The sequence below is a fragment of the Lontra canadensis genome, unplaced genomic scaffold, assembly GCF_010015895.1.
Source record: "Lontra canadensis isolate GAN:19392208 unplaced genomic scaffold, GSC_riverotter_1.0 scaffold26, whole genome shotgun sequence".
NCBI classification, from domain to species: domain Eukaryota; kingdom Metazoa; phylum Chordata; class Mammalia; order Carnivora; family Mustelidae; genus Lontra; species Lontra canadensis.
Window position 1 is genome coordinate 1990536 of NW_022631020.1, and position 23730 is coordinate 2014265.

Consider the following 23730-nt stretch of genomic DNA (forward strand, 5'->3'; position numbering starts at 1 on the left):
CTGGCATTCTCTGGTTTGTTGTCTTGCCACCTGTCTCTGCCTCTATGGGCACATTGCCCTTTTCCTTTTCCATATGTGCCAACTCTCCCTCTGCCTCTCTCTCATAAGGCTCCTTGTGATTGCATTTAATCCAGGAACACGGCCCCATCTCAAGATGCCCAACTTCCTCATATCTACAAAGACCTAGTTTCTTTATAAGGTGACATTTACATGTCCCCTATACCTTTCAGGGCCGTTATTTGGCCCATTATACTATACTAGGTCACTAATTCCTGAGACTCTGAAGTTGTTTGTAGAGTTGATGATTTTAAGTGCATCATACTTCTCATTCCGGGATTTCTTGGGATTTAGAAACATCTATTGAAATATTTAAATGTACAATTCCTTTTTCATAGATGAATCATGGTTATTAACTCCTAATTGATATTTGAGACAAAACATAAACATAACTTCCAAAAAGAAGTTCAACTAATAGTTAACAATGGGAATGGACTTTTCTTATCAACACTGCCATTATTAAGTACCAGGGTCAGTCTTTAAGAATTCTAAATAAATAAGAAGTGAATGATTACAATGAGTGAGACAGACACATAATGCAATGTTACTATGTTGACCTTGGTTCTAAATTTATTCCTATAGACATTATTTAATATGAATAACTAAATTATTTTTGTTTTAGGTAATTTAATAAAATAATTTACATGCGTATATCAATAGAGAACCATAAATTATACATGTGTGGTTTTAAATAGATCCACTTAAATGCCTATCTTTGGTGTTAAATGTATTCAAAATGCTGTCTATGGTGTCCTTAGATCTAAGCTCCCCTCTACTCATCATTTGGGATATACTTATTTGGGACCTCCTCCAAGTGGCATTTCCTGCCTCATTCAAAATCATAATTCCCTTTGCCTGAATCTTACTTTGCCTGTCTCATGGCTCTGTCTATGCCCAAAAGACTGTCTCATTTATGTTGGAGCCTCCTGCACCTGGCACTTTTTTTTTTTTTTTTCCTTTTTACTCTAGGCAGAGATGGGTCCTGGCTACTTCGTGCCACCATTTTTGAGCAGAAACGTGGAGACAAGCAGAACTGCGAACCATCTGCCCAGATTCTCTCCCTCTTCCTACGTTCCCACCCTTCCCATCTCATCATGCAGACACTCAACAAAGTACTTCTCAGGAGTAGCTATCCTTTTTAATTTAGCAGCTTTCAATAACATAGACTTTTCACACAATAAAGACTAATTTTTAAACAATAGTCTTTTGTGTATGTACTTCTTTATAAAAGCAAATTTCCCTCACTTTACTGGCTTTGGCTTTTTAAAAAAAATTAGCTTGTTTTTGACAATTCACCAATGTAAATGAAATTCCCTCAAGCCAAATGCACTCCTTCTCCCCTGGGCCTCGTTCCTAAAACAATTTCCAGACCTTTAAGGAAGTACTTTCAAACACTGAAATCAAGGAGAAAATACGACACAATACATATTCAAAGACTGAACTCCCTTGAGCATTTAATCTCGTGGCCCTGGGCACAGTTGCCACACCCTTGGCCAGCCTCAGAGAGACAGCGTGGGTGGCTAAGGCAGCCTGCTCTGGGAATGCCTTGGGGCCCCCAGGGGGCCGCCCCTCAAGATGTCTTGACTTCCAATGCCAGCCCCCCTGCCTATTAGCTGCATGACCTTGGGTAAATCATTTAACTACTCCGGTTTCTCACTTTGCTCACCCTATAAAACGATGCCAGGGAACCAAACAGTCCGCTAGGTTGCTAACAATCTAACAGGCATCGACGCCTCCTCTTTACATAGATCATCGCTGCATACTCCACATGCGAATGTAGAGAACCCTTTCTATTCTAAGGTGGTTCAAATGTGGAGTTTACCGGTGAGCAAGAGTTGGAGGGAACAGATTGCCCAGACACCGCTCAGTAACCGTCTTTGCCTACTGCGTCCACACACATTTTTTCGATTTAAGTAATTTCAAACACCCTATTTTCAGCATCCATTTAGCTTCAAAGCTATTTGCTTTAATTGTAGCCAGAGACAAAGTAGAGGGAGGCCATTTTAGGTCAATGTGGCACTGCCTGTACCAACACTTTAATCACCAAGCCCTTCATTAGATGCGAAGTACTCACCACTGGATGAAGTGGGGTTCCTGGAAACATAAATTGCATCTGCTGGGCAAGCATCGCGGCAGCCGTTTTTTGCTGGATCAGATTGTTCCTCCCATTAATTTCTAGTTGAGTTTTTAAATGTGTTGGAGGATGAAGATACTTGCAGTTCTCTCTTGAACAACGGCCCTGTAAAACGAATGTTTTGGTTTTAGAACTGTTGGGAGTAGCTTTCACCTATGGCCAGCCATTTCCCAATTGCTCCACGTACACAAAGGCAAGGATGCCGTGCGTGTGTGCGTGCGAGTGCGTGTGTGCGTGCGAGTGCGTGTGTGCATGCGAGTGCGTGCGCGCGCATGCGCACTCGTGTCGGAACGTACGACGGACTTGCAACATAGAAGGTGTGAATCAGGCAATAGATGATTATCGATCTTGCTCAAACCTGTTCAGCAGAGAAGCTTTCTGAGATTTTTTTTGTGGTGGTTCTTTGTAATGAATTCCAACTCTGACAAGAGACTCTAAAGAAATCTGAGTGCTAGGAACAAAGGCAGACCCTTCTCCTAGGCGGGTGGAAGGCAGCCAGAGGAGCATTTTTTAAAAAATTTTTTTTTTTTTTAAGATTTTATTTATTTATTTGAGAGAGAGAGATCACAAGTAGATGGAGAGGCAGGCAGAGAGAGAGAGAGAGGGAAACAGGCTCCCTGCTGAGCAGAGAGCCCGATGTGGGACTCGATCCCAGGACCCTGAGATCATGACCTGAGCCGAAGGCAGCGGCTTAACCCACTGAGCCACCCAGGCGCCCCCAGAGGAGCATTTTTTATGGGAACTTATCAAAAGGACTCTCTGAACTTGCTCCATGGTGGTTTGTGCATGCTGGAGTGCTGACCAAGGATGAATGGTTACGTGCCGAATTTGTGCAGTGGGGACAGTAATAAGAACTTCTTGAAATGCGTGTTCCAGATTGGCTGAAGATAACACTTGTCCAAATCATTGAAGAAGAGGCAAAGGTCTCTAGTGTAAGAGTGGATATTTCTTAGTAATAGATACATTAGTGAACATTCCAGGCATTAAACTCAGATAATTACCTGCAACTAATTAGTTTGATACTCAAAAGCTGTTACCCCACGTCCATGCCACCACTCCCATGACAGTTGTATCAAATTTAATGTCACAATAGGACACAGTGAAGAGTGTTTATGGCTAAAGTAATAGTTTGATGTTAAAGTCGGCCCGACGAAAACAATTAATTAGGTGACAGGTGTGCATAAAGCCAGTCTCGGAGAGTAATTGCAAACGTAGTGTTCATACTGAATTCCCAAGTTTTCAAAATTACCGATTGAGAGAATCATGTTGATGTGTGAATTATGCAATTTCTGGAGAACGAAGAGCAGACTGTGCTAACCCGTGTATTATCATTCCCTAAAGAATTAGTCTGTTTGCAACCAAAAACAGAGAATATGGGTTTGTTTACCAGATATAAAAATAATTTTAAGCGGCAAGCTTGGGGGATCTGGGGAAGCAAATTTGTTTACAGTCATCCTAATTCTAAACATCTGGAGTTCTCACTCAGTTTCCCGCTCATTTCAGCTGCACTTTTGGCAGCGTAGGCTCCCTCTCCAGCATGAACCTTTCCCCGCCGCCATGGGGAAGGGCAGATGTCAGTGGCAGGCGGGGTCTTCATGGTCTGGGCTCATCAACCAATGCTGTCCTAAGGGTCTACTTTTAGCATTAGCGGTCGTGTCACCCTCTGCAGGCAGGACACAGGCAGGTACTAACTAGCGACATCAAAAGGAACTGGTCACATTTCGATAATAAAATTCTGTAACAATGGTTATGGGTCAGTATGTCTCCTTAGTCTCAAACTTGTATTTTGAATGTGTCCTGCAGCTTCCTGTGTGTGAAACAGCCATCCCAAGTCAATGATTAGAAGGTCTGTTATAAAGACATATGTAAACTGGAACCATGATGAAAAATAATCTAAATCCAAGAGGCCTAGGAATCTCTCTCTTTCTCTCTCCATCTAATTGTCTCTGCAGTTTGGGGCAGGGTAGTTTTTATCCTAACTTTCCTTTGCTCTGTGTTTCATGATGTCCTCCCTTGACAGTTGCTGAGGTTGCTAAAATCAAGTCTCCGAGAAGCATGCGTGTGGAGTCAGCTCCTATAACACAGGTGTGTGACCAGTCTCTGGATTGGCTGTGTATAGGCCAAGTACCCAAATACGCTCTTATCATCCATGATGGGAAGTCCTTTGTGGGATACAAGATGTAGCTCTGGACCATCAGCAGGAGTGGGAAAGGATTAAACGGAATGCCATTTCTCATACAGAAGCTATGCATCCCAGACTTCTGACAACCTCACTCCACACTCTCTTTAGGCCCTTCATCTGGAGGCTGACCCCCAGAAAGGCTCAGGTATACAAGATACCCGTATAAGGCCTGTGTGCACAAACATACAGCTGGCCCTAATGAGAGAATTCGGGAAAGGAGAGTTCCATACCATGGGGATGGAATCTGTGAAGCACCCACACTTCTACCAGCTTGGCTCTTCAATTTTAATTATCCATATAAGCGTTCCTCTGATTCACTAGTCTAATGTAATCATTTGTAGCTATATGTAAAAATTTCGATTAGGCTAGAAAAAATACGGTTTTCTTATAAATGCTATTATCTTTTGATACAATTAGGACACTTAAGGAACAATATAAACTATTTTCAGCCAAGAGAACATGATTTACAACACTGAATTAGTAATTTATTGATGGAACCTTCTTTTTCATGAGAATTAATGCAATTTCCTAGTGTCCTTACTTACACACTTGGAGTAAGGCATGTTATTGATCACTCACGTGCCAGACAATCTATACATGGTTATCTCATTTTCCCCTTACAAAACAGCCATAATGGTACCTATCTTACAAAATAGCAAATGTACTCAGAAATATTAAGGAACTTTTCTGAGGTCATATAATTGGTAAGTGGTAGAGCTAGATTCTAAATTCATGTCTACCTGACTCAATTTCATCACTACACCAAGCTATTTATTAGTAACAGTTAAAATCTAGAAAAGAAAAATATCTGGCACTATCCTTGATAAAATAATATGTGTGATATATATTCTATAACAATAAGATGTATAACTCAATTTAAAATGTGGTAAAATATGAGAATTTGAGGAATGGAAAAAGATTATTTGCCGGGGTCTGTCCTTCTATAGGGGGTTAGAGAAATGGTTAAGCTCACGGGTTCTGAAGGTAGATTCCTGGGCACATAACTTGATGCTGCTCATTCCTACCTATGTAAATGTGAGCAAACTACTTAAATTTCTTGCGCATGCTTTATTTTATTTGTACAATTAAAAACCATGAATTGTGTTTTCTCTAAGGGGTGTTGTAGGATTCAATGAATTAATATATGCACAAAGTTTAGAGGTACATATGCCTGGTACATATAAGCACTGAGTAAATGTTGTTAGTATTACCAGAGAAGGGGGGCACCTGGGTGACTCAGTTGGTTAAACCTCTGCCTTCGGCTCAGGTCATGATCTCAGGGTCCTAGGATGGAGCCCTGCATAGGGCTCTCTGCTCAGCAGGGAGCCTGCTTCCCCCTCTCTCTCTGCCTGCCTCTCTGCTGTACTTGTGATCTCTCTCTCTGTCAAATAAATAAAATCTTTTAAAAAAATATTACCAAAGAAGGAGAAAATATTTGTGTATGATACTTTGTTTGCAGGAGGTGCAGATCACAGATTTATTTGTATTTTGTGGCTTTTTGGTTCTTCCGTAGAACAAAGTTGTATTTCAAAACTTGGCAGGAGCTACTTAATTACACTTATTCAACTATCTTACATTTAAAAATATTTACAGTTCTCTGGGGTATTTCTGTAAGTCCCCATATTTAAAGAAATAGCTCTGGAGCACCTGTGTGGCTCAGGGCATAATCTCAGGGTCCTGGGGCCCCGTGTCAGGCTTCCTGCTCAGAGGGGAGTCTGCTTGTTCCTCTCCCTCTGCCCCTCCCCCCAAAGTGGGCTCTTGCTCTCTCACTCTCTCTCAAATAAATTTTTAAAAATTTAAAACATTAATAAAAAATAAATAAACAGCCCCGCACCATAGTTCAGTCTAGTATTAATATGGTGTAGTGTGTTGCACCATGGATGTTTGAGGCATACTAATTCAAGAACTGGGAAAATCTAGGCAGAGTTTCAGTAAAGGATCCTCCAGGATTCTAAAATCCTAAAGGAAAAGCAACTGTCAAAATATAACGAGATATTTGACACAGTAAACAATTTGTAAGGAAGTTTTTGTGAAGGCCTAAGATCTGCCAGGATATGCAGCATCGCACAGAAACTGCTGATGATCACAGCAAGTTGTCAGAACCGAGAGGGAAAGGGCAGCGTGCGGAAGTGTAGAGCGTCTCTGGGTATCATTGTAAAACACAACGGCAGCGTCAAAACTAGTGTCTCCCGATTTCAGTCCAAGAAATAATGATAAAAATGTCTTGGAAAAGTCTTCCTGTGGCCTCTGGGACTGTTTTTTGTTTCATTTCAACTCTCCCTACCTTTTAGTTCTTGGTTAAACACTGTGTCTGGGAAAGGGAGAGAAGTAGGGTCCGGCCTCTAGAGAAGAGGACTGAGTGGATCAGGGGAGGCCAGGGCACCCATTTCTTCTAGAAATGAAACACAGGAGCCCAGGTGAAGACAGAGAGATGTGCCCATCCAAAGGGTCAATGTGGGGACCAAACTCCTGAGGACATCAGGCCTTCAGGTGCTTTGCTCACCCCCAGTAGTATGGAGACCACAGGTGGTCTGGATCACATTCACCGTCGTCCTTGGTGTACGCCCAGGGTAGGAGCTCATTCATTCACTCACTCAACAAATATTTCCTGAGATCTTACCATGTGTGTGCCAGGCATGGCACCATTTAACCAAATGATGACACAGATAACTGTATAAATTGTGATATGTGTTCCGAGGAGAAAGCTGAGGGGCGGGGGGTGGGAGATCGTCGAAACCGAGACTGGTAGGTCAGGGAAGGACACCCAAGAAGTGGCATTTAAACTGGGACCCAAAGGATAAGAAGGAATGTGGGAAGGGAGTGAGTGGTGCCCATGTGTGTGTGTGTGTGTGTGTGTGTGTGTAGGGAGAGAACACAAAATGAAAACGAGAGGAAGAGAATGTGCGAGGAGAATGTGCTGGGTGCACCAGCTGGCAACGTGCATGAAAAGATTCCTGAGGAAGGAATAGGGAAGGGGGTGCGCGCCAGAGCAGGGGTAAGAAGACAGCAAAACAGGAGCCCACCGGAGCACAGGGTAAGGGGTTTGACCTTGGCCACCACAGATTTTTTAAGCAGGAGCTGACCATTGTTTTATGCTGGCTACCTGCAAAACTGCACCCTGATTATTCGGTTTTGTACTACTTTCATTTACTACTCTCTCCACTATTATTATCGTGTTTGGAGACCACGTATTTAAAAGCAAAGGCAGAATTCCATCGGCGTCTACACAGAGTGGGTGCAGTTTATTCTACCTTCAAAAATAATCTCTATTCTGGGAATATTTAGATTAGGGAGGATTGGTTGGAAGTAAAAAATGTCAAGCCGAATTAAGTTTATTAAAGTAAGCGACCATGGAAGATTTGAGCACGGAGGACCCATGTCGATTCTCACTGGAACGCAGAGAGATGATAAGCTGGAATCTGTACTTGGCAGGACAACAGATCGGAGCCATCAGAATTACACGGCCATTACGTTCCACGGCGTGGGATTGAATAAATGCAGCCGTGGCTAAGAAAAGATTTCAGAATCAGGCCGGTGTGAGGGGGGGAAATACATAATTAGAAAATGAGATTTTCTAAATGCTTATTTTAAAACAAGTAATTTTTAGAATCTTTGTCTAGTATGCTCCTAATTGAAAAAGTCAATTAAAACATGGAAGCCGACAAGAAAACAGATTAATTAGGAGATTGCTAAAGGAATTCACAATAGGAGCTTTTGCCCACAGGAAGAGCTGACAGCATATATCCCACTCGTTTTCCATGGGAAAAGCTATGGATTTTATAGGATGTACAATTCAAAGAGTCCAGAGGCCCTAGCTGTTATGTATCGCTTGAGGATAATTTGAATTGGGTCTTGGTGTGGGCTGAGTCATTCATCAACGGATTCTAAAAAGATCCTTCTGGGGGAGAAAAATTCCAGTTGAGATTCAGGGTCATTGTCTGACCTACTGACTTCTGTCTCTTGAAGTTGGGTTTTGGACACTCCTTGTTTTCAGTACATGATGGTGTTAAGGAGTGAGCAGGCCAGGCTCTGGATGGGCAAGGGCCGACTGTGGTGACTGACGACGGATGTCTGTGCTCTGAGAGTGGCCTGCAAGGACCTTTCGAGTCTGGGAGTCTGCCCTGAGCTCCAAAGCTGGCCATGGAAGAGGTTCTCAGATTCCCTTGCGTTGCACACACGTGAGACCTGCTTAACGAACTCCTGATGTGATGACAGATTCTCATCCTGGAGTCCCATTCTTGAGACCTGGTCTGTCTTGGAACCTCTCTTAGAGATGCGGTTTGCAACTGTGGTAAAGGGAACAGACTTTCCCTGGACTTCTCTGGCTCTGGATCCAGCTCTGCTGTTCTTGCCCTGGGGCTCACAGCTACAACACGGGGACAAGAGTTCCCACCTCTAGACTTGTGGTGAAGATGAGGAGTTCATGCACATGGAGCATTTGACAGTTTCTGGGACACAGTGAGCCCTCCGTAAGGTTTTGATATTATTCCTCTCACCATCCTCGTCCTCATCAACACCCTTACTGTTAACACCTTTGCTGCACAGTAGAGGAAAAGAAATGGTATTAAAAATTGCCCCTCTAGGCGCCTGGGTGGCTCAGTGGGTTAAGCCTCCGCCTTCAGCTCAGGTCGTGATCTCAGGGTCCTGGGATCGAGCCCCGCATCGGGCTCTCTGCTCGGCAGTGAGCCTGCTTCCTCTTCTCTCTGCCTGCCTCTCTGCCTACTTGTGATCTCTCTCTCTGTCAAATAAATAAATAAAATCTTTAAAAAAAATAATCGCCCCTCTAATCCTCATTTGGTTTCTCCATCCCTGGGCTTCCAGAAGCTACGAAGCTCTTTAACCCTCTGTTCCTCTTGTTCTCATCATCACTGCCAACACTGGCCATTTCTCTCTTCAGAAGAGCCTCCGATCGGGTTCTCTGATATTTTTCCTGCTCAAACCTGCCAGAGCTGATTGGCATGGTATGACTCATCTAGAATTTAAAGCTAAGCATTCCAGTGGGAAAAATCTGGAACTCAGGTTGTGGCTTCATCCCCAAATGGTTACATGAACTTTTACAAACCATTATAATGGTCTGTGTATCAATTTTCTCATCCATCAAATGGGTACATTCATATTCCCCTACCTTGGCTTCTTCTGCTGGCTGTGACAGCTAGAGAGACAGCAGCAGAAGTTGCTCGGGAAACATCGTCATTTGCTCTAGGTTGTCGATTCTGCATCTTTTTTCCTCTCGAATGTTCTAGTAAAAGGGGAAATCTAGTAAAAGGGGAAAGCTACACATACCAACAGTTACAATAAAGAGTGACAACCAGGGACTTAGCTGGCAACAGCTCTGTAATGTTCTGAGAATAGTTGAGAAGTCGACGTGACAGACAAGGCATGGGGCACACCAGCAGAAGTGGCGAATTAAGTCAAAATTGATTAAGTCTAGGAGGATTTATTAAGTACCTACAGTGTATGCAGCTTGAAAGTGAGAAATTCAATCAAATAGACCACTGTTTTGGCCCTCGTGACACACAAAGTTGTCCAGCAGATGTTTCTAAGGAACTGAACTGGCCGGGTGAGTTTCAGAAACTCTCAAGTTTTTTCAGGGGGATTGGGCAGGGAAGAATGCCCTTGATTTGACCAGGGAAGCAGATTTATATTGGTCTATCATTTTTATGGGCCTATGTCAGGTGGCAAAAGGCTGAGTTTAACACTGGGCCTGAACCTTCTCTTCCTTCTGCAGCACATTTCCGGAAGGATATGGGCAAGTAAAAGTGTAGTGGAATAAAATGGTTATTCACATCAGGGCCTAATTTATAACATTAACTATGTGGCTGATATAGCCGTACTCGAAGGCAAGTGACAGATTAGGCTTTTAAGCTTCTTTTGAATTTAAATAAACTAATTGAACCACATGAGTTCCTTGTATTATTAGTTCCAACTACATAATAGAGCAAATAAAATACAACCACATAAGGACTTTGGAATTAGAAGAAGCTGAATTCGGGGAATCGCTACAAGCAAATGATAACCAGAACTTCCATCAAAATGAACAGTTGCCCAGATCATCAATATTATGTATGAATTTAAAATAAGCCCTTTCTGTTTATTAGTAATTTAGTTCAATTTCTATTACAACTCATCTTTTATAGTCTATATATGCAATATTCTTTTGGTAAAGAGCATAAAACACTGCACTTATTAAAGAGAGATTAAAAAGGGCACATTTATAATCTGATCTTCCCTTTTCTGGGGAGTGTTCCTTTATCTCCCGCTCTCACGGGATGGAGGAAACTCGTAGGAAGATCTAAGGAAAATGGGAGAAGTGGCCAGATGGGGACACTAGGGAAAAATCACAAATGCAACCCCTCCAATTGTCCCCACCACCAACACGTGCACAGCTACCAGTGGGGGAGAGAGAAGGAAGTCTGAAGCTCGTTGAGCAGATGACTGGCCCAAGTGATAGTGGGAACTATAGTTTAGTTTGCTTTTTCTTTTTAGAAAACCACCCAAACCGGCATTACCTGTCATTCCGCTGTTGCACCTGGATGTGGGGTGACGCCCAGAGCCCTCTGCCAGTGCTAATGCTTTTGTCTTCCTTAGAGAGTGCTTCAAATGCTTCTGGGTTTTCCCAGTTCTAGATACTGCATTTAGGGCCATTTGTTATCAATAGAGGACTGGGGGCAACTTAGGGCCATCAAGAGTACTTTGTGAACAGATTTGGGACTAACGCACCATTATGCCAATGCAGTGCCCCCTTCCTTGTATCTTTCTTTTTTTTTTTAATTTTTAGTTTTTGATTTTTAAATTGAAAAGTAATGAATAGACAGTGTTAATATTAGCTTCTGGTGTATAATATAGTGATGCAACACTTTTGTACATACTCAGGGCTCATCCCAGTAAGTGTACTCTTAATCCCCTTCACCTGTTTCACCATCTCCCCCCACCCCCTCCCACCGACAGCCATGTTTGTTCTCTGTATTTAAGAATTTATTTTTCCTCCCTTCCTTCCTTCCTTCCTTCCTTCCTTCCTTCCTTCCTTCCTTCCTTTCGTTTACTGAATTCCACATGTCAATGAAATGGTATGGTATCTCTCTTTTTCTGATTGAATTATTTTACTTGGCACGATATCCTCTAGGTCTAGCCATGTTGTTGCAAATGATAAGATTTCATTCTTTTTTATGGCCGGGTAATATTCTATTGTATGTCTACACCACATCTTCTTTATCCATTCATCCATCAGTTAATACTTGGGTTGTTTCCATATCTTGGCCACTGTAAATAATGCTGCATCAAACATAGGGGTGCATATATGTTTTCAAATTTGTGTTTTTGTTTTCTTTGGGTAAAAACCTAGTAGTAGGAGAATTATTGGACCATATGGTAATTCTATGTTTAGTTTTTTAAGGAATCTCCATACTGTTTTCCACAGTGGCTGCACCAGTTTGCATTCCCACCAACAGTGTCACAGGGTTCCTTTTCTCCACATCCTAACCAATACCTGTTGTTTCTTGTGCTTTTGATTTTAGCCATTCTGACAGGTGTGAAGTGAAATCTCATTGTGGTTTTAATTTGCACTTCTCTTCTCTGATGATGACTGATGTTGAGTATCTTTTCATGCGTCTGTTGGCCATCTGGATGTCTTCTATAGAAAAAATCCCCACCCCACTTCTTAAATTGGATTATTATTTTTTTGGTATTGAGTTGTATAGGTGTTTATATATTTTGGATAGTAACCCTTACTGGATGTATCATTGGCAAATATCTTCTCCCATTCAGTAGGTTACTTTTTTTGTTTTGTTGATGCTTTCCTTCATTGTGACAATGGCCTTATTCCTTTAAGCACTAATGGGGAGTGCAATTAAGACCTAATTTTATAACCATTTTAGGTAGGCAAAACATAAAAACCGATAAACGAGGAAATGAGACAAAGAGGGTTGATCGTTTGTAGTTTGCTATTTCAAAGCATGTTTAAATCTTTATTTTTTAATGGATTTTGATTGCCTATGCAGTTTCAGTTTCTCAGACCATTTTTTTCTTGTCATTGGAAAGAGCTGTTAGTTTTAATTCAGGAGCCACATCCTGTTTTTACTGGTCTTTTCACTTCAGATATTAACTGAAAATGTGCCAATTAAGAGAAACCAGTGACACCAAAAATTGCCCCCACATTCTTGAGAGATTTCAGGAAACTAATTTCTGGGCATCGGATGCTTCAGTTGAAAATGATTTTATCTGACTGGAAGGGGAATGTCTTTTGTCACAGAGGTACACTGGTGAGTGCGGACTGTGAGAAAATATCAACATAACACACAACCTGCTTGGTGGCTGTTGGACTTCAGTGTCTAGATTTCCTAACATCACATTCATAACTGTGTGCATTGCCATGGCCATGGGTGAAACAGAAGCTCTATGAAATATTAATATCACAGCAGTTGGAATTTTCCTGTGGGGAAGGACACACGTTTCTTGTCTATTTATTCTATTTTTCCTCAAAGCCTAGCAGTACAGGGACCCTTACACAGAGGGCACTCTGTGCATATTATCAAATGATTGTCCTTTCTTCTCCTTGACAAATCTCATTGAGCCCCTTCTATGTGCCAAGCCCTGAGAGAGAGACAGAGAGAGAGAGAGTGAGTGTGTGTGTGTGTGTGTGTGTGTGAGCCAACAGGAGAAGCGGCAGAGGAAGAGGGAGAGAGAGAATCTTAAGCAGGCTCCACACCCAATGTGCAGCCCCACATGGGGATCGATCTCACAAGCCTGAGATCGTGACTTGAGCTGAAATCAAGAATCGGATGCTTTACCGACTGCACCCCTCAGACCGTTTAATAAACGGTCAGCTAAAACAAGAGTGATCGATGCCAGGAGAGGGGGAATTCAGGGTGCCATGTGCACATACCGCTCCAACCACTTTTGGGGTCAGGATAACTCTAAAGGAAGGGACATTTCACACTTAGTTAAGATCTTCATCAGCTTATCCGCTGGACCTACGTTGGTGGGGGATGGGTAAGGAGGAAGAACTGGCCATTTGGAAAATTAAAACAAGCCAGACTCATCCACAATCACTCTTTAGAAGTTAAATTCCTGAAGCCTTAGAAAGGCCTTCACATGGCAGCTGGAACAAAGTAAATGCTCAGTAAACGCTGGCTGCCCTTTTTATTCTCACTGGTTGTTAGTGATCCTAGAAGCTGGCCACTTTTTAAATAAGTGACCTTTTTTCCAAAGACATAAAATGTTATTAGACATCTTCTGTTGTTGTATCGTCTTTTTCAGTCTGATCTGTAAACCGAGTGGTGAATTACCCACCCTCACTGAGGTCCTCCTGGAACTGGGACACAGAGAGATCAGCAGCCTAAATGGCTGGTGTTTAGGGGAGATCCCCCTCTACAGCTGGGCCATTTATCAAAAGACTGAAAGTGCTTCTGTCCTAGTTAGAAAACAGCTACTGTCCCAAGCTTGTGGAGTATCAGATGTTTTCCCTACTTCTCTGGTCACTCTGGCCACTCCCCTGAATCCTAAACTCTTCTCCCCCCTCCCCAACACACACACACACACACACACACACACACACACACACACACACTCTCTCTCTCTCTCTCTCTCTCTCTCTCCCAGGAATCCACGTGTTAAATCCCGCACAGCAGGGGGCCCTGTCCCAGCTCTGAGGTCTGACTGCTCCCTGCGCACCCGAGAGGTACTTATTTTAAAATACTTTGCACATCACACCTGATTATAAATATACCTGTGACAAAGCCAGAGTGTCCTGGTTGCTGGTGTTGGAGCTGGGAAAGCTTCTAGGAGGAGGTGGGAGAAGGATGGGTGAGGAACGCAGGGGCGCACGGGGAAAGGGGTGCACAGCAAGGGGAAGAGGACAAGTAAAGACACCTGGAAAAAGAGGAAGATCTGGTGAAGAAGTTCTGGAAAAAGATGGAAAGATCTAGTGTCCTTTCAGGAGTGCTCATTTTTAGCCACACAAGAAGGTAACGCTTCTCGCAGGCTTGTTTGCAATTCTTGGTGGCGTGGGCCTGGCCAGCCGACCAGACTGCAGCAAAAGGAAGCTGCACTTTGTTCGAGAAAACACCCCCTGGGCAGGTGTGGGCATAGGCTCTGTTTTGCAGCGCAACTTGCTGCCGGAGAAGCTGAATAGCTACATAGCAGAGGTGTGGGGCTGATCCTGCGGTCTCCTGAGGGAGAGCCACACGCCTCTCCCTTCCTTTATTCATTCAACAAACATTTTGGAAGCATCTGCTCTATGCCAGAAACTGGGATGGAATTACGCACCGGGGACTAAGATGTGGTCCCACCCTCAACAGAAATAGCTCAGGCTTATGTAACGGTGTGCGTATCATGTACTAGGCCGCCTCAGAGTGCGTTCTGTAGATTGTGCTCTAATCTTCGATATGAGATCTTAACAGCAGTAGAGCTACTGTTCTCATTTGATGGAATGAAAGGGAGGCACACAGGGGTAAATGACCTCCCAGGGTCATACAGGTAGAAACGGCAGAGTCAGGCATCCCAGGCTGCCGTCCGCAGAGCCCTTGATAAGAAACTAGAAATCCAACAGACCATTTGTATCACACCTTAAAAAGCATTGTGGAAACACAGTATCTTATGACAGCTTCACAACATTCTCACAATATGGCACCCAAATTTAAAGGTAAAAATGGAGATCAGAGCGATTTGAAGGTACTTTCTAAGGCTGAGTCAGAGTCAGCTAGGACTCAGTTCTGGTCCCAAGTGACTAAAATGCATGTCCCTCTTCACTGTCCCCGGTTGGTCACTGGAAGAGCTATGGGTAACAATTTTTGGCCCAACTTATGAAAGATGTGTTTAGAACAGAGAAGCAGCCTTGTGTGATAATGGACATTCAGGAGGGGACAAGGGGCTGCATTGGGTCAACCCAGAAGGCTAAGCCCCGGTACCTAGAATGTGATTTTATTTGGGGATAGGATCTTTACTGAGGTAATTAGATTCAGATGAGGTCATTAGGGTGGGCCTTAAGACAGTAAGACCGGCATCCTTATAAAAAGGAGAAATTCAGACACAGGAAAAACATGCACAGGGCAGGATGATGTGGACAGACACAGGGAGAAGTTGGCCACCATAAAGCCAAAGAATGATGGAAGTGACCGGAAGCTGGGACAGAGGTCTGGGATAGATCCTTCCCCAGTTCTTTGGAGGGAGCACAGCAGTACTGACGCACCTTAATTTCAGACCTCTAGCCTCCAGAATGGTGACAGAATAAATTTATGTTGTTCTAAAACACTTAGTTTTCAGTACTTGTTACAGCAGCCCGAGGAAACTAATACAGTGACCCACAAGAAAGGCTAGCTGATGGGCTTCACAAGACTAGAGGATTTCCCAGCAAAGCACCCTGCTGTCTCCTAACATAACGATTTGGTTCAGTCAATGTGTGTTCTAACTTTTTTCACCGACTCAGGTAACAAGATCCCTTGCCTGATCAAACACGAATGGCAACAGCTTCTTAATCCTTCACAAGCACGATGATTTTCCACAAATGAAACTAGCCAGCTTAAATGCTATCAGATTTTTCATATGGAAGATTTAATAGGAGAGATTTATTTCAGTAAAAGACAAAATGTTTCACTAAAGAACTCATTAGTAATGCATAAAGGCCTACTGAGTCTCTGAAGATCCATTTTCAAAGAGAAATGTTGGGATAATTTTTATATCCTGATTACAGAGAAAGACTTGATAAAAATTGTCCTTGATATTAAAATTGCATGGGGTGGGGGAGGAGAATCATTCAGTGAAGGAGGAGGGAAGTCAAAGAAAATGTGTAAATTTGGCCAGCATTTTGAAGTTGCTTTGACAAAGGTCGATCTGCATTTCTGTGGTCTCCCTCATGAAGCGATGCCACCTTCACAGGCACTTTGATGCACTGAGGGAACATGGCAGAGAAGAGGGTACAGAGAAGGGGCCTGCTGTGTTCGGCTCAGGTTTCCTGTTATCCCACCCTCCTGAGCCCCTAACCTGTTTATTCTTTCCTGGGTTCCTAAGACAAATCCTGAAATGAACCTGGGTCTTTGCCCTGGCTGATGACTCAGTATCCCCAGTTCTGAAGGTTACATGGCTGTTCTGACCCAAGCTCCAACTTTCTGCCTTCCTCTTGACTCTGTTTACCTGCTAGATATCCCAGTTCTTACATTCGAGGGTACCACAGGGCTTCTCTCTTCACCTCCAAGTTCAAGGTCTGAGAACCTACCTCCATTCAGCCTCCTTCCCTGACCAGAGCTTTGCGTGGCCCCTGCATCCTGAAAACAACACCCCCCCCCCCCGCCCACCGCAGCCTGGGTCCGGCAGTCCACTAGGGACAGCTGCTCCTCATCCACATCCACAAAGGATCATCTTTCTGGGTTTGCCCCCACTGTCACCCAGCCTCAGGGGACAGAAGCCCTGCAAATTTTTCTCAGACTTCTTGCGGCTGAATGTTTCTCCAAAATGTATCCAGGAGGGTAGAGTTTCTGAGACAGAACTCTTGGCCTCAGGGATAGCATCTCTTCAGTCCAGTGGGCAGAACCGTCTTCAGAGTTTGGGGTCCCTTTTGGTCAGATCTGGCCAAAAACTGAGATATGACATTTCTCCCTCTTCCTCTTAGGACCTCCCTATAACCTGTTCATGGAAGAAGTCTTTTCTCTTAGTGAGCACCAAATAGTCCCCATCCATTGTGACTGGTTGGATACTTAAGCTTCTGATATTCCAGAAACTGCTGGTCAAGTTATGTATAAACTGAATCTATCCATTATTTAAAGAACCTAATGTTTTTTTAAAAAAGATAATTACTTATATGATAATTATTCTTGGTAATATTTACCCAATGTAGATATTATTATTATTACATCATTATTATTATCTGGTTATTATTGTATATATGCCAGGCATTGTGTTAAGTGTCTCACGTGCATTGTCTCAGACAGGCCTGTGGGTCAGGGAGGCACCAGTAATTCCTCCTTGTGATAATTAGTTGGGGGAACTGAAAGTTGGGGAGACTGAAGATCTTGTCCTAAGTCAAACAAGCAGCAAGAGGTAGAAGCCAGAGTTCATCCCAGGCAGTGTGACCCCTGAGCCACTGCTCTTTATCACTGTGTTTCTTTCACTTGTTCATAGAATCATAAAAATTATGTTTAATGCATGCTTATGATATGCCAAGCATGGTGTTAAGTGCTTTCCATGAATGATCTTTTTGGTGTTCATACTAAGCCTCTGCAGTGGGTCTTATTTTTATCTCCCTTTTGCAAATGTGGAAACTAAGGCTCAGAAAGGTTAAGTAACTTGCCCAAGGCCACACAGCTTAGGAAAGGGAAGATCCAAGATTTGAACCTACTTAGCCTGACTCCCAAACTGCCATGCTCTATGAATATAGATTATGGATTTCTACCATATGTGTGGTATGATGCTGGGCCGAAGTAAATACAAGGATGAAAAGTAAATTGTTCCTATCTTTGAGTAACTCTAGACATGTATATCTGCAATGCATATACACATGAATAGAAGAAAGGGAAGAAACCAGAGTAATAAGTAATAGTTAAGTCTAGTATTAGCCGGAAGGATGTAACATTTCATAAATCATACATTCTTGCAAATCCAATTAAAGTGATTGAGTACATTTTATAAATACGGTTGAATTTTAATACATCACACTAATAATTGAAGGGAACAACCAAACTAGGCCTGTCTCAGCATATCTCCATATATCAGAGCAGCAGGACCACCAGCAACAGCAACAGGGGCAACCCTGTGATGAGGAGACTGCAAGCTTTCAAAATCAGGAGGAGAGACTCCTGGATTTCAGGGAAATAAGTGGATTATATGTATATCAAACTATAGCTTAAGAATTATGCACACATGTTTTAGACAGATACCTATGCTATGCTTATTCGAAAGGCCTAAAGCCCCAGCAGAGGGCAGTTTCCCCAGGAAGAATGGCGGGGGGTGCTCTCTACCTCCTTTGGATGATTCTGGCATGAAACTTCTGCTTGTCCAGGGCCCAGACTCTGACACTTCGTGGGATCTCTTGGGAGGTTTTGAGCTGTATTTATAGGGCCAGTATTCATTTTTATCTACTCAGTGTCACCTGGTTGCTTCTGCAATCAATAAGGACAGTTCCTGGCTCTGGAGCACAGTGAATGTCACAGAATGGACCACACGGGCCAGACTCTGCAACGGGTACCTCGTCTATCACAAAGTCTATTGTCCCCCATGTGGAGTTATCTGGCCCTAGATATATGGTGACTAGGTCCCCCACATCGTCGCTAGCCTTTCATTCCCATTACCACCTTCAGGCCAGTGCAAGCCACTGGATGTGGTGGGATGGTGACAACAGACCCTCATCCACCTCCCCTCCAGCAGCACTCTGCCCTTCATCCAAAACTCACCAATCCCTCTGTCTTCATGGGGCTGATCTTCTAGTTAGCACAGACAAGCAATAAGCAATGAGTATTACAAACAAGTAGGTTATACAGTAGAATGTGTCAAGTTCTGAGGGAAATAAAGGTGAGGTTAATGGGATGGGAGTGCTGTAAGGGGGTGGGCAGCTCTTTAAAATTCAGTAGGCAGGGCCAGATTTATGGAGAAGGTAATTTTGGAGCAAAGACTCAAAAAGAGTAGAGAGTGGGGCATGGCCTGTGTCCAGAAGAAGCACATTCTAGGTGGAGAGGACAAATGCCCAAAGGAGAAAGCATGCCTGGCATGTCTAAGGCCAGTGAACCAGGAGGTGTACCAGGATCCCATGCCCCTGGGTAACTTAAGTCGGGGCAGAGCTGAAAAGGAGGTCAGAGAAGTAACAGAGGTTCTGTCTTGTAGGGCCTGTAGGCCATTGGAAAGCCTTTGCTTACATTGAAGGAATGGAGATTCTGAGCAGAGGAGTGACATGATCTAACTGACATTTTTAAGAGTAGACAGATGGGGCAGAGTAGTCACAGGGAGAATGGCTGTGCCGTGGCAGTCATCCAGGGGACGAACTATGATCCTTATACCAGGCCAGTGGCAGTGGAGGAGAGAAGTGGTGGGTTCTGGTGATATCTTGGAAGACCCAACAGGACTCCCCAGTGTATGAGATAGGGATCATGAAAGAGATCAGTAAGGAGGATAGCAAGGGTTTGGGCCTGAGCCACTGGAAGGGTAGAACTGACAACAACCAAGAGGCAGAAATCATTGTTCAAGCAGGTTTGGGGAAATGCAGGAGTTGTGTTTTGGACTCACAGAGTTTGAGATGCCCATCGCCTAGTGAAGTGGGGGTTTCAAGCAAGCAACTGGATACTGGAACCTCAATTTCAGGAGAGAGGTGTGGTCTGGTGATGCCTGTCTGGTAGGCCTGAGCATGTGAAAGGCATTGACTGCCATGAACAATCCTCCTTGGTTATAGGCCTGGGCACCTTACTCCTCGCTCTGAGGACCCCACAGAAAATCCCTTCCTTCCTGAGTCCTACCCAGATGTCCTTATCAGCGAGCAAGGCCTCCCATGTTGTCAGAAAGAGAGCTTCCTTTCTAGGCTCACCTCTGCGAGATCTGTGCAGCCTAGACCAAACTCCATTTGAAGCTGGGAAACCTAAGACCTGATGACTTCCTGCCTCCTCTCTGGCTATGTTCCAGCCATTTCCATTCCTCTGTCCTCTTCCCCATTTCAAATTATCCAAATTCCACTTGCCTTGCAAGGCCTAGTTTCACTGACCTTCCTCCATGCGAACCATGCTCCACCTGTCCCCAGCCACCCCCGAGGAAGTATTTTTGCCTTACCTGCTCTTCTGGGGCAGCACCTAACCCCCAATGCCTGCTCTTATCTTTAGGACTTAGTCTCAGAGATTTACTGTGACCTGTTCCTGAGGGGAGGCTCTCCCCCGTGCCCCGGAAAAGTCAGTCATGAAGACCACCATGTCTGCTAGAGAACATGTACACCATCCATGTTTGCTTAACAAATGAATCTTCAGAAGACACAGCTTTTCAAGGCCAGACCATTGTGGGTGGAGATCTGGCAGGGTGGGGGTTAAAGAGGAACCGAGAGATGATTTCCACTGCTTCAGAGGCCATTTTTTCCCCATTTGAGGATCCTTAAATAACACCAATCCACACTGGAACCTAATAGAAGTGTATGTAGTAGGCTTTTTTTCCCCTATAAGAACAAAAATACTATTGCGAGGAGTTTTAAAATAGACTCAACGTGTTCCCTGAAACAAAAATGCCAGCAAGCATGTGATTTTCCACTTTTACCCATAAGGCAAACAGCTACAAATTAATACAAATGATTAACATCTCTGAAAATCGCTTTCATTTTCATGGAGGCTTGCTATACTCCGGATGTTTTACATGCACTGACCCTGATTCTCACGACAGCCCTGGAGTTCCACGTCATGAGCTTTCCCTCACAAACTGAGTGAAGTGAGAAGCAACTGACCTATGTTGAATAGTTTTTCGGAGTCCCAGAGCTCACAGGTGGTAGAGTTAGGATTCTAACAGTTCTCTTGAGAGTCAAGGGCAAAGCTCCTTGTACCTTGTTGCCTGGCCTCCTTGCCTCCCCAGGAAGCCCCCGGCCCTAGAGTTGTTGACCTCAGTGTCTAAGTCGCTGATTTTCTCAGTAGTGGAGAGATGTCATGGCAGACGCTTCCAATCCTCAAGTCCCCGGATGGAAGTCATTTTCTATCGGTCATTCATCCAATGTGTATTTAATACTTCCATTGTGGCAGGTGCTGCTTTCAACCCCAGAGAAAGAGTAATGAGCAAAAAAAAAAAAAAAAAAAAAAGCCTACCCTCAAGTACGACAGACATTAAACAAAGTCAATAAGTAAAACACAGAGTGCCAGGGAAAAAATATATCTGAGGGGGAGAAGAAGGTGGCGGGTGGATAAGTCTGTCATTTTCATTAGGGTGTCTGCAGAAAGTCTCAAGGAGAACTTTCCAGGCAGAGGAGGTAAGTGGGGCGGGGGCGGGGGGGGGGGAGGCAGGAAGTGCAATGATCCTGAGGCAGGGGTGTGCCTGGCATATTCTAGAATAGCAACAAGGACAGTCTGGCTGGAACAGAGTAAGGGCAAGAGTGTAGCTGAGACTGGAGAGGTGAGGGGAGGTGACTAGAGCGTGAAGAACCTCACAGGTCATCAGAAGGACTTCGGCTTTCACTCCAGTTGAGATGCAAAATCAATGGCGGGTTAATGCGTTGGACGCTATTACCCAGAGGCTTCCCTGTTCTTCACGGATTTTTCAAATGTGTTAGCCACTTTAATAAATTATGAGAAAGTGCATTATGTCAGACTCCCCATCACGAAATACAGCTGATCTCATACAGATCCCCATTTAGCAATGCTCTTGTGATGGGCAGGCAGGCTGGAGGCTGGGACAGCCTGAGGGGCTTAAATAACAGAGGCCCAGGAACAGGGGCCGCCATCTCTCCCCAGGACACCAGCCCCCAGACCTTTCCCACTCTCCTCCTTGAAAGGAGACGGCTGGCTCTCCTGGGGCCTCCACCCCAGCCTCCACTCCAACCAGCTGGGAATGGACTAGGCCGTCTGCACTGGGGGGATAAAGCCGTTCAGCAAAGGCTGTTCAAGCAACAGGCAGGAGGTGCTCCTCCTCGGAAGAAAGGCAAGAGGAGACAAGGGCCTTTGGACAGAGCTCGGAAGAATCCTGTTCACCCTCTGCCTTACAATATAAAATCATCCTCAAATCTCATGGCCTCCAGTTTTGCCCTTCTGTTTAATAAGATTTTTTTTTTTTCTTAATTTGATGAATAGCCCACAAAGAGAACACCGACTCTTTAGAACGTGGGTTTCTCCCTCTGGGAAGGGACCTGACAGTGTGCAGTGAGAGGGCAGGTGTGTGGCTGGATGTGTGGAAAAGAGGGAAAGCAGAGAAAAGCACTGAAACTCTGCCTCAGGATAATCACACGGATGGCTCAGTCTCTGTCTTCAGGATTTAAAGTGAACACGTTGGACCCACATTTAAGAGTGGCAAATGTTAGGAGGCTGAGACATTAGACCCTCAGAAGTCAGGATATACCACTGCGAGCCTCCGTCTTCAAGTTCACAGCCCCGAGACAGAGGGTCGTTTGCTTCCTTCTAACATACACACATGCAATTCCTTCAAAGAGTTTTCTGGAACTCACTTTACTCTGAAAGGATCAGTGCTGCCCTTCATTCAGGGGAACATGGATATACGTGCCCTCCCCACACCGCCTGATGGTGGACAGTGTCTTGCAAAAACATGTCTGAACAGCCTCCAAGGTCATAAAATGCTGTTGTCGGGAACAAAATGCAGATTCAAACACACGATAGTTAACTGAATTCACAACAACATTTGGAAGGTGTGTTTTCAACACAGAGATAAGAAAAACCTAACCGGTGGCACATAGGCTCAGAGAAAAATGGTCAATGTTCAAAAAGGAATTTTAGTTCTTCAAAAACCTGTGAGTAGTGAGTGATAAATAATAAATGAATGTAAGTTGCAGACTATTGACATTTCAATTCAAAGCTCAGTGGCTGTTGCTGGAGTGAACTAGACATCGGTAAGACAAAGGAAAGGAGGGCATCCTGCTGTCCTGGGTCCGAGCCTCACCAGGAGAGACGGATTTTGGGGGGATATCTCCTACTTATTTTTGGCCCAGGCCTTTGACAATGAAAATAACTCTGAAATGATTAAAACTTCAATGTGAAATAATTTCTTAATCACTTTGCTCAGGTAAAAGAAAAATAGTCGACATCATAAAAAATACGTGAAATTAGGAGAAGGACCTAGAACAGAGAGGTGAGGAGGAAGATGGGCTAGAGGAATTACCTCTTTTTATCGCAAGAGGGTGCTGGATTTTATCAAGCGCCTTTTCTGCATCAATTAAAATAATGTAGTTCCTCCCCTAGTTCCTCCCCTCCCTCCCCACCCCCTTCAGTCTGTTAATGTGGTTTTTAATCACACGGATTGTTTTCCGTGTTTTTGGGAACCTCTTTGCCAGAGGCTGGACCGGTTTGTGACCCATGTACCTGTGCTTTTCTTCCAGCCAGTTTTCTCAAGTTATTTCCTAGGGTGGTTCATTTCTAGACTGCCCCCACATGCCGTGGGGATTTGAAAATGAAAACATTTTCCATGTTTCAACTCAATGTTAAGAGCTAGTTCTTGGTCATAATTAGTCGGTTTCACTCAAATGGAAACTGGGGGTCCAAGTTCTTTTCCTTTTTTGAAAGAAAGAGCAAGAGGGAGAGTGGAGCAGAACATTCATATCAGCAGCGAGCCACAGAGCAGGTGACTCACTGGCTTGAGTCACCAGAAGAGTATGACCAAGGTGGGGAGGCCTGGGAGGGCCCCTTGGACAGAGAGTCGATGGGACCTAACCCATCCCGAGCCCATTAGCATTAGCCCAGGTTAGCATGAGCTTCAT

At 44.0% G+C, this 23730-nt stretch overlaps 1 protein-coding gene across 9 annotated transcripts in view; it reads right to left on the reverse strand.

Moving 5' to 3' along the window:
- MBNL2 (muscleblind like splicing regulator 2) overlaps nucleotides 1-23730 on the reverse strand; it is a 157336-nt gene that overhangs the window by 53518 nt on the left and 80088 nt on the right. For all 9 annotated transcript variants that reach the window (XM_032864137.1, XM_032864134.1, XM_032864133.1 and 6 more), the window contains one exon: nucleotides 2132-2296. In XM_032864137.1, coding sequence (XP_032720028.1) covers nucleotides 2132-2296 — 165 coding nt within the window. The remainder of the gene's footprint in view (nucleotides 1-2131; nucleotides 2297-23730) is intronic.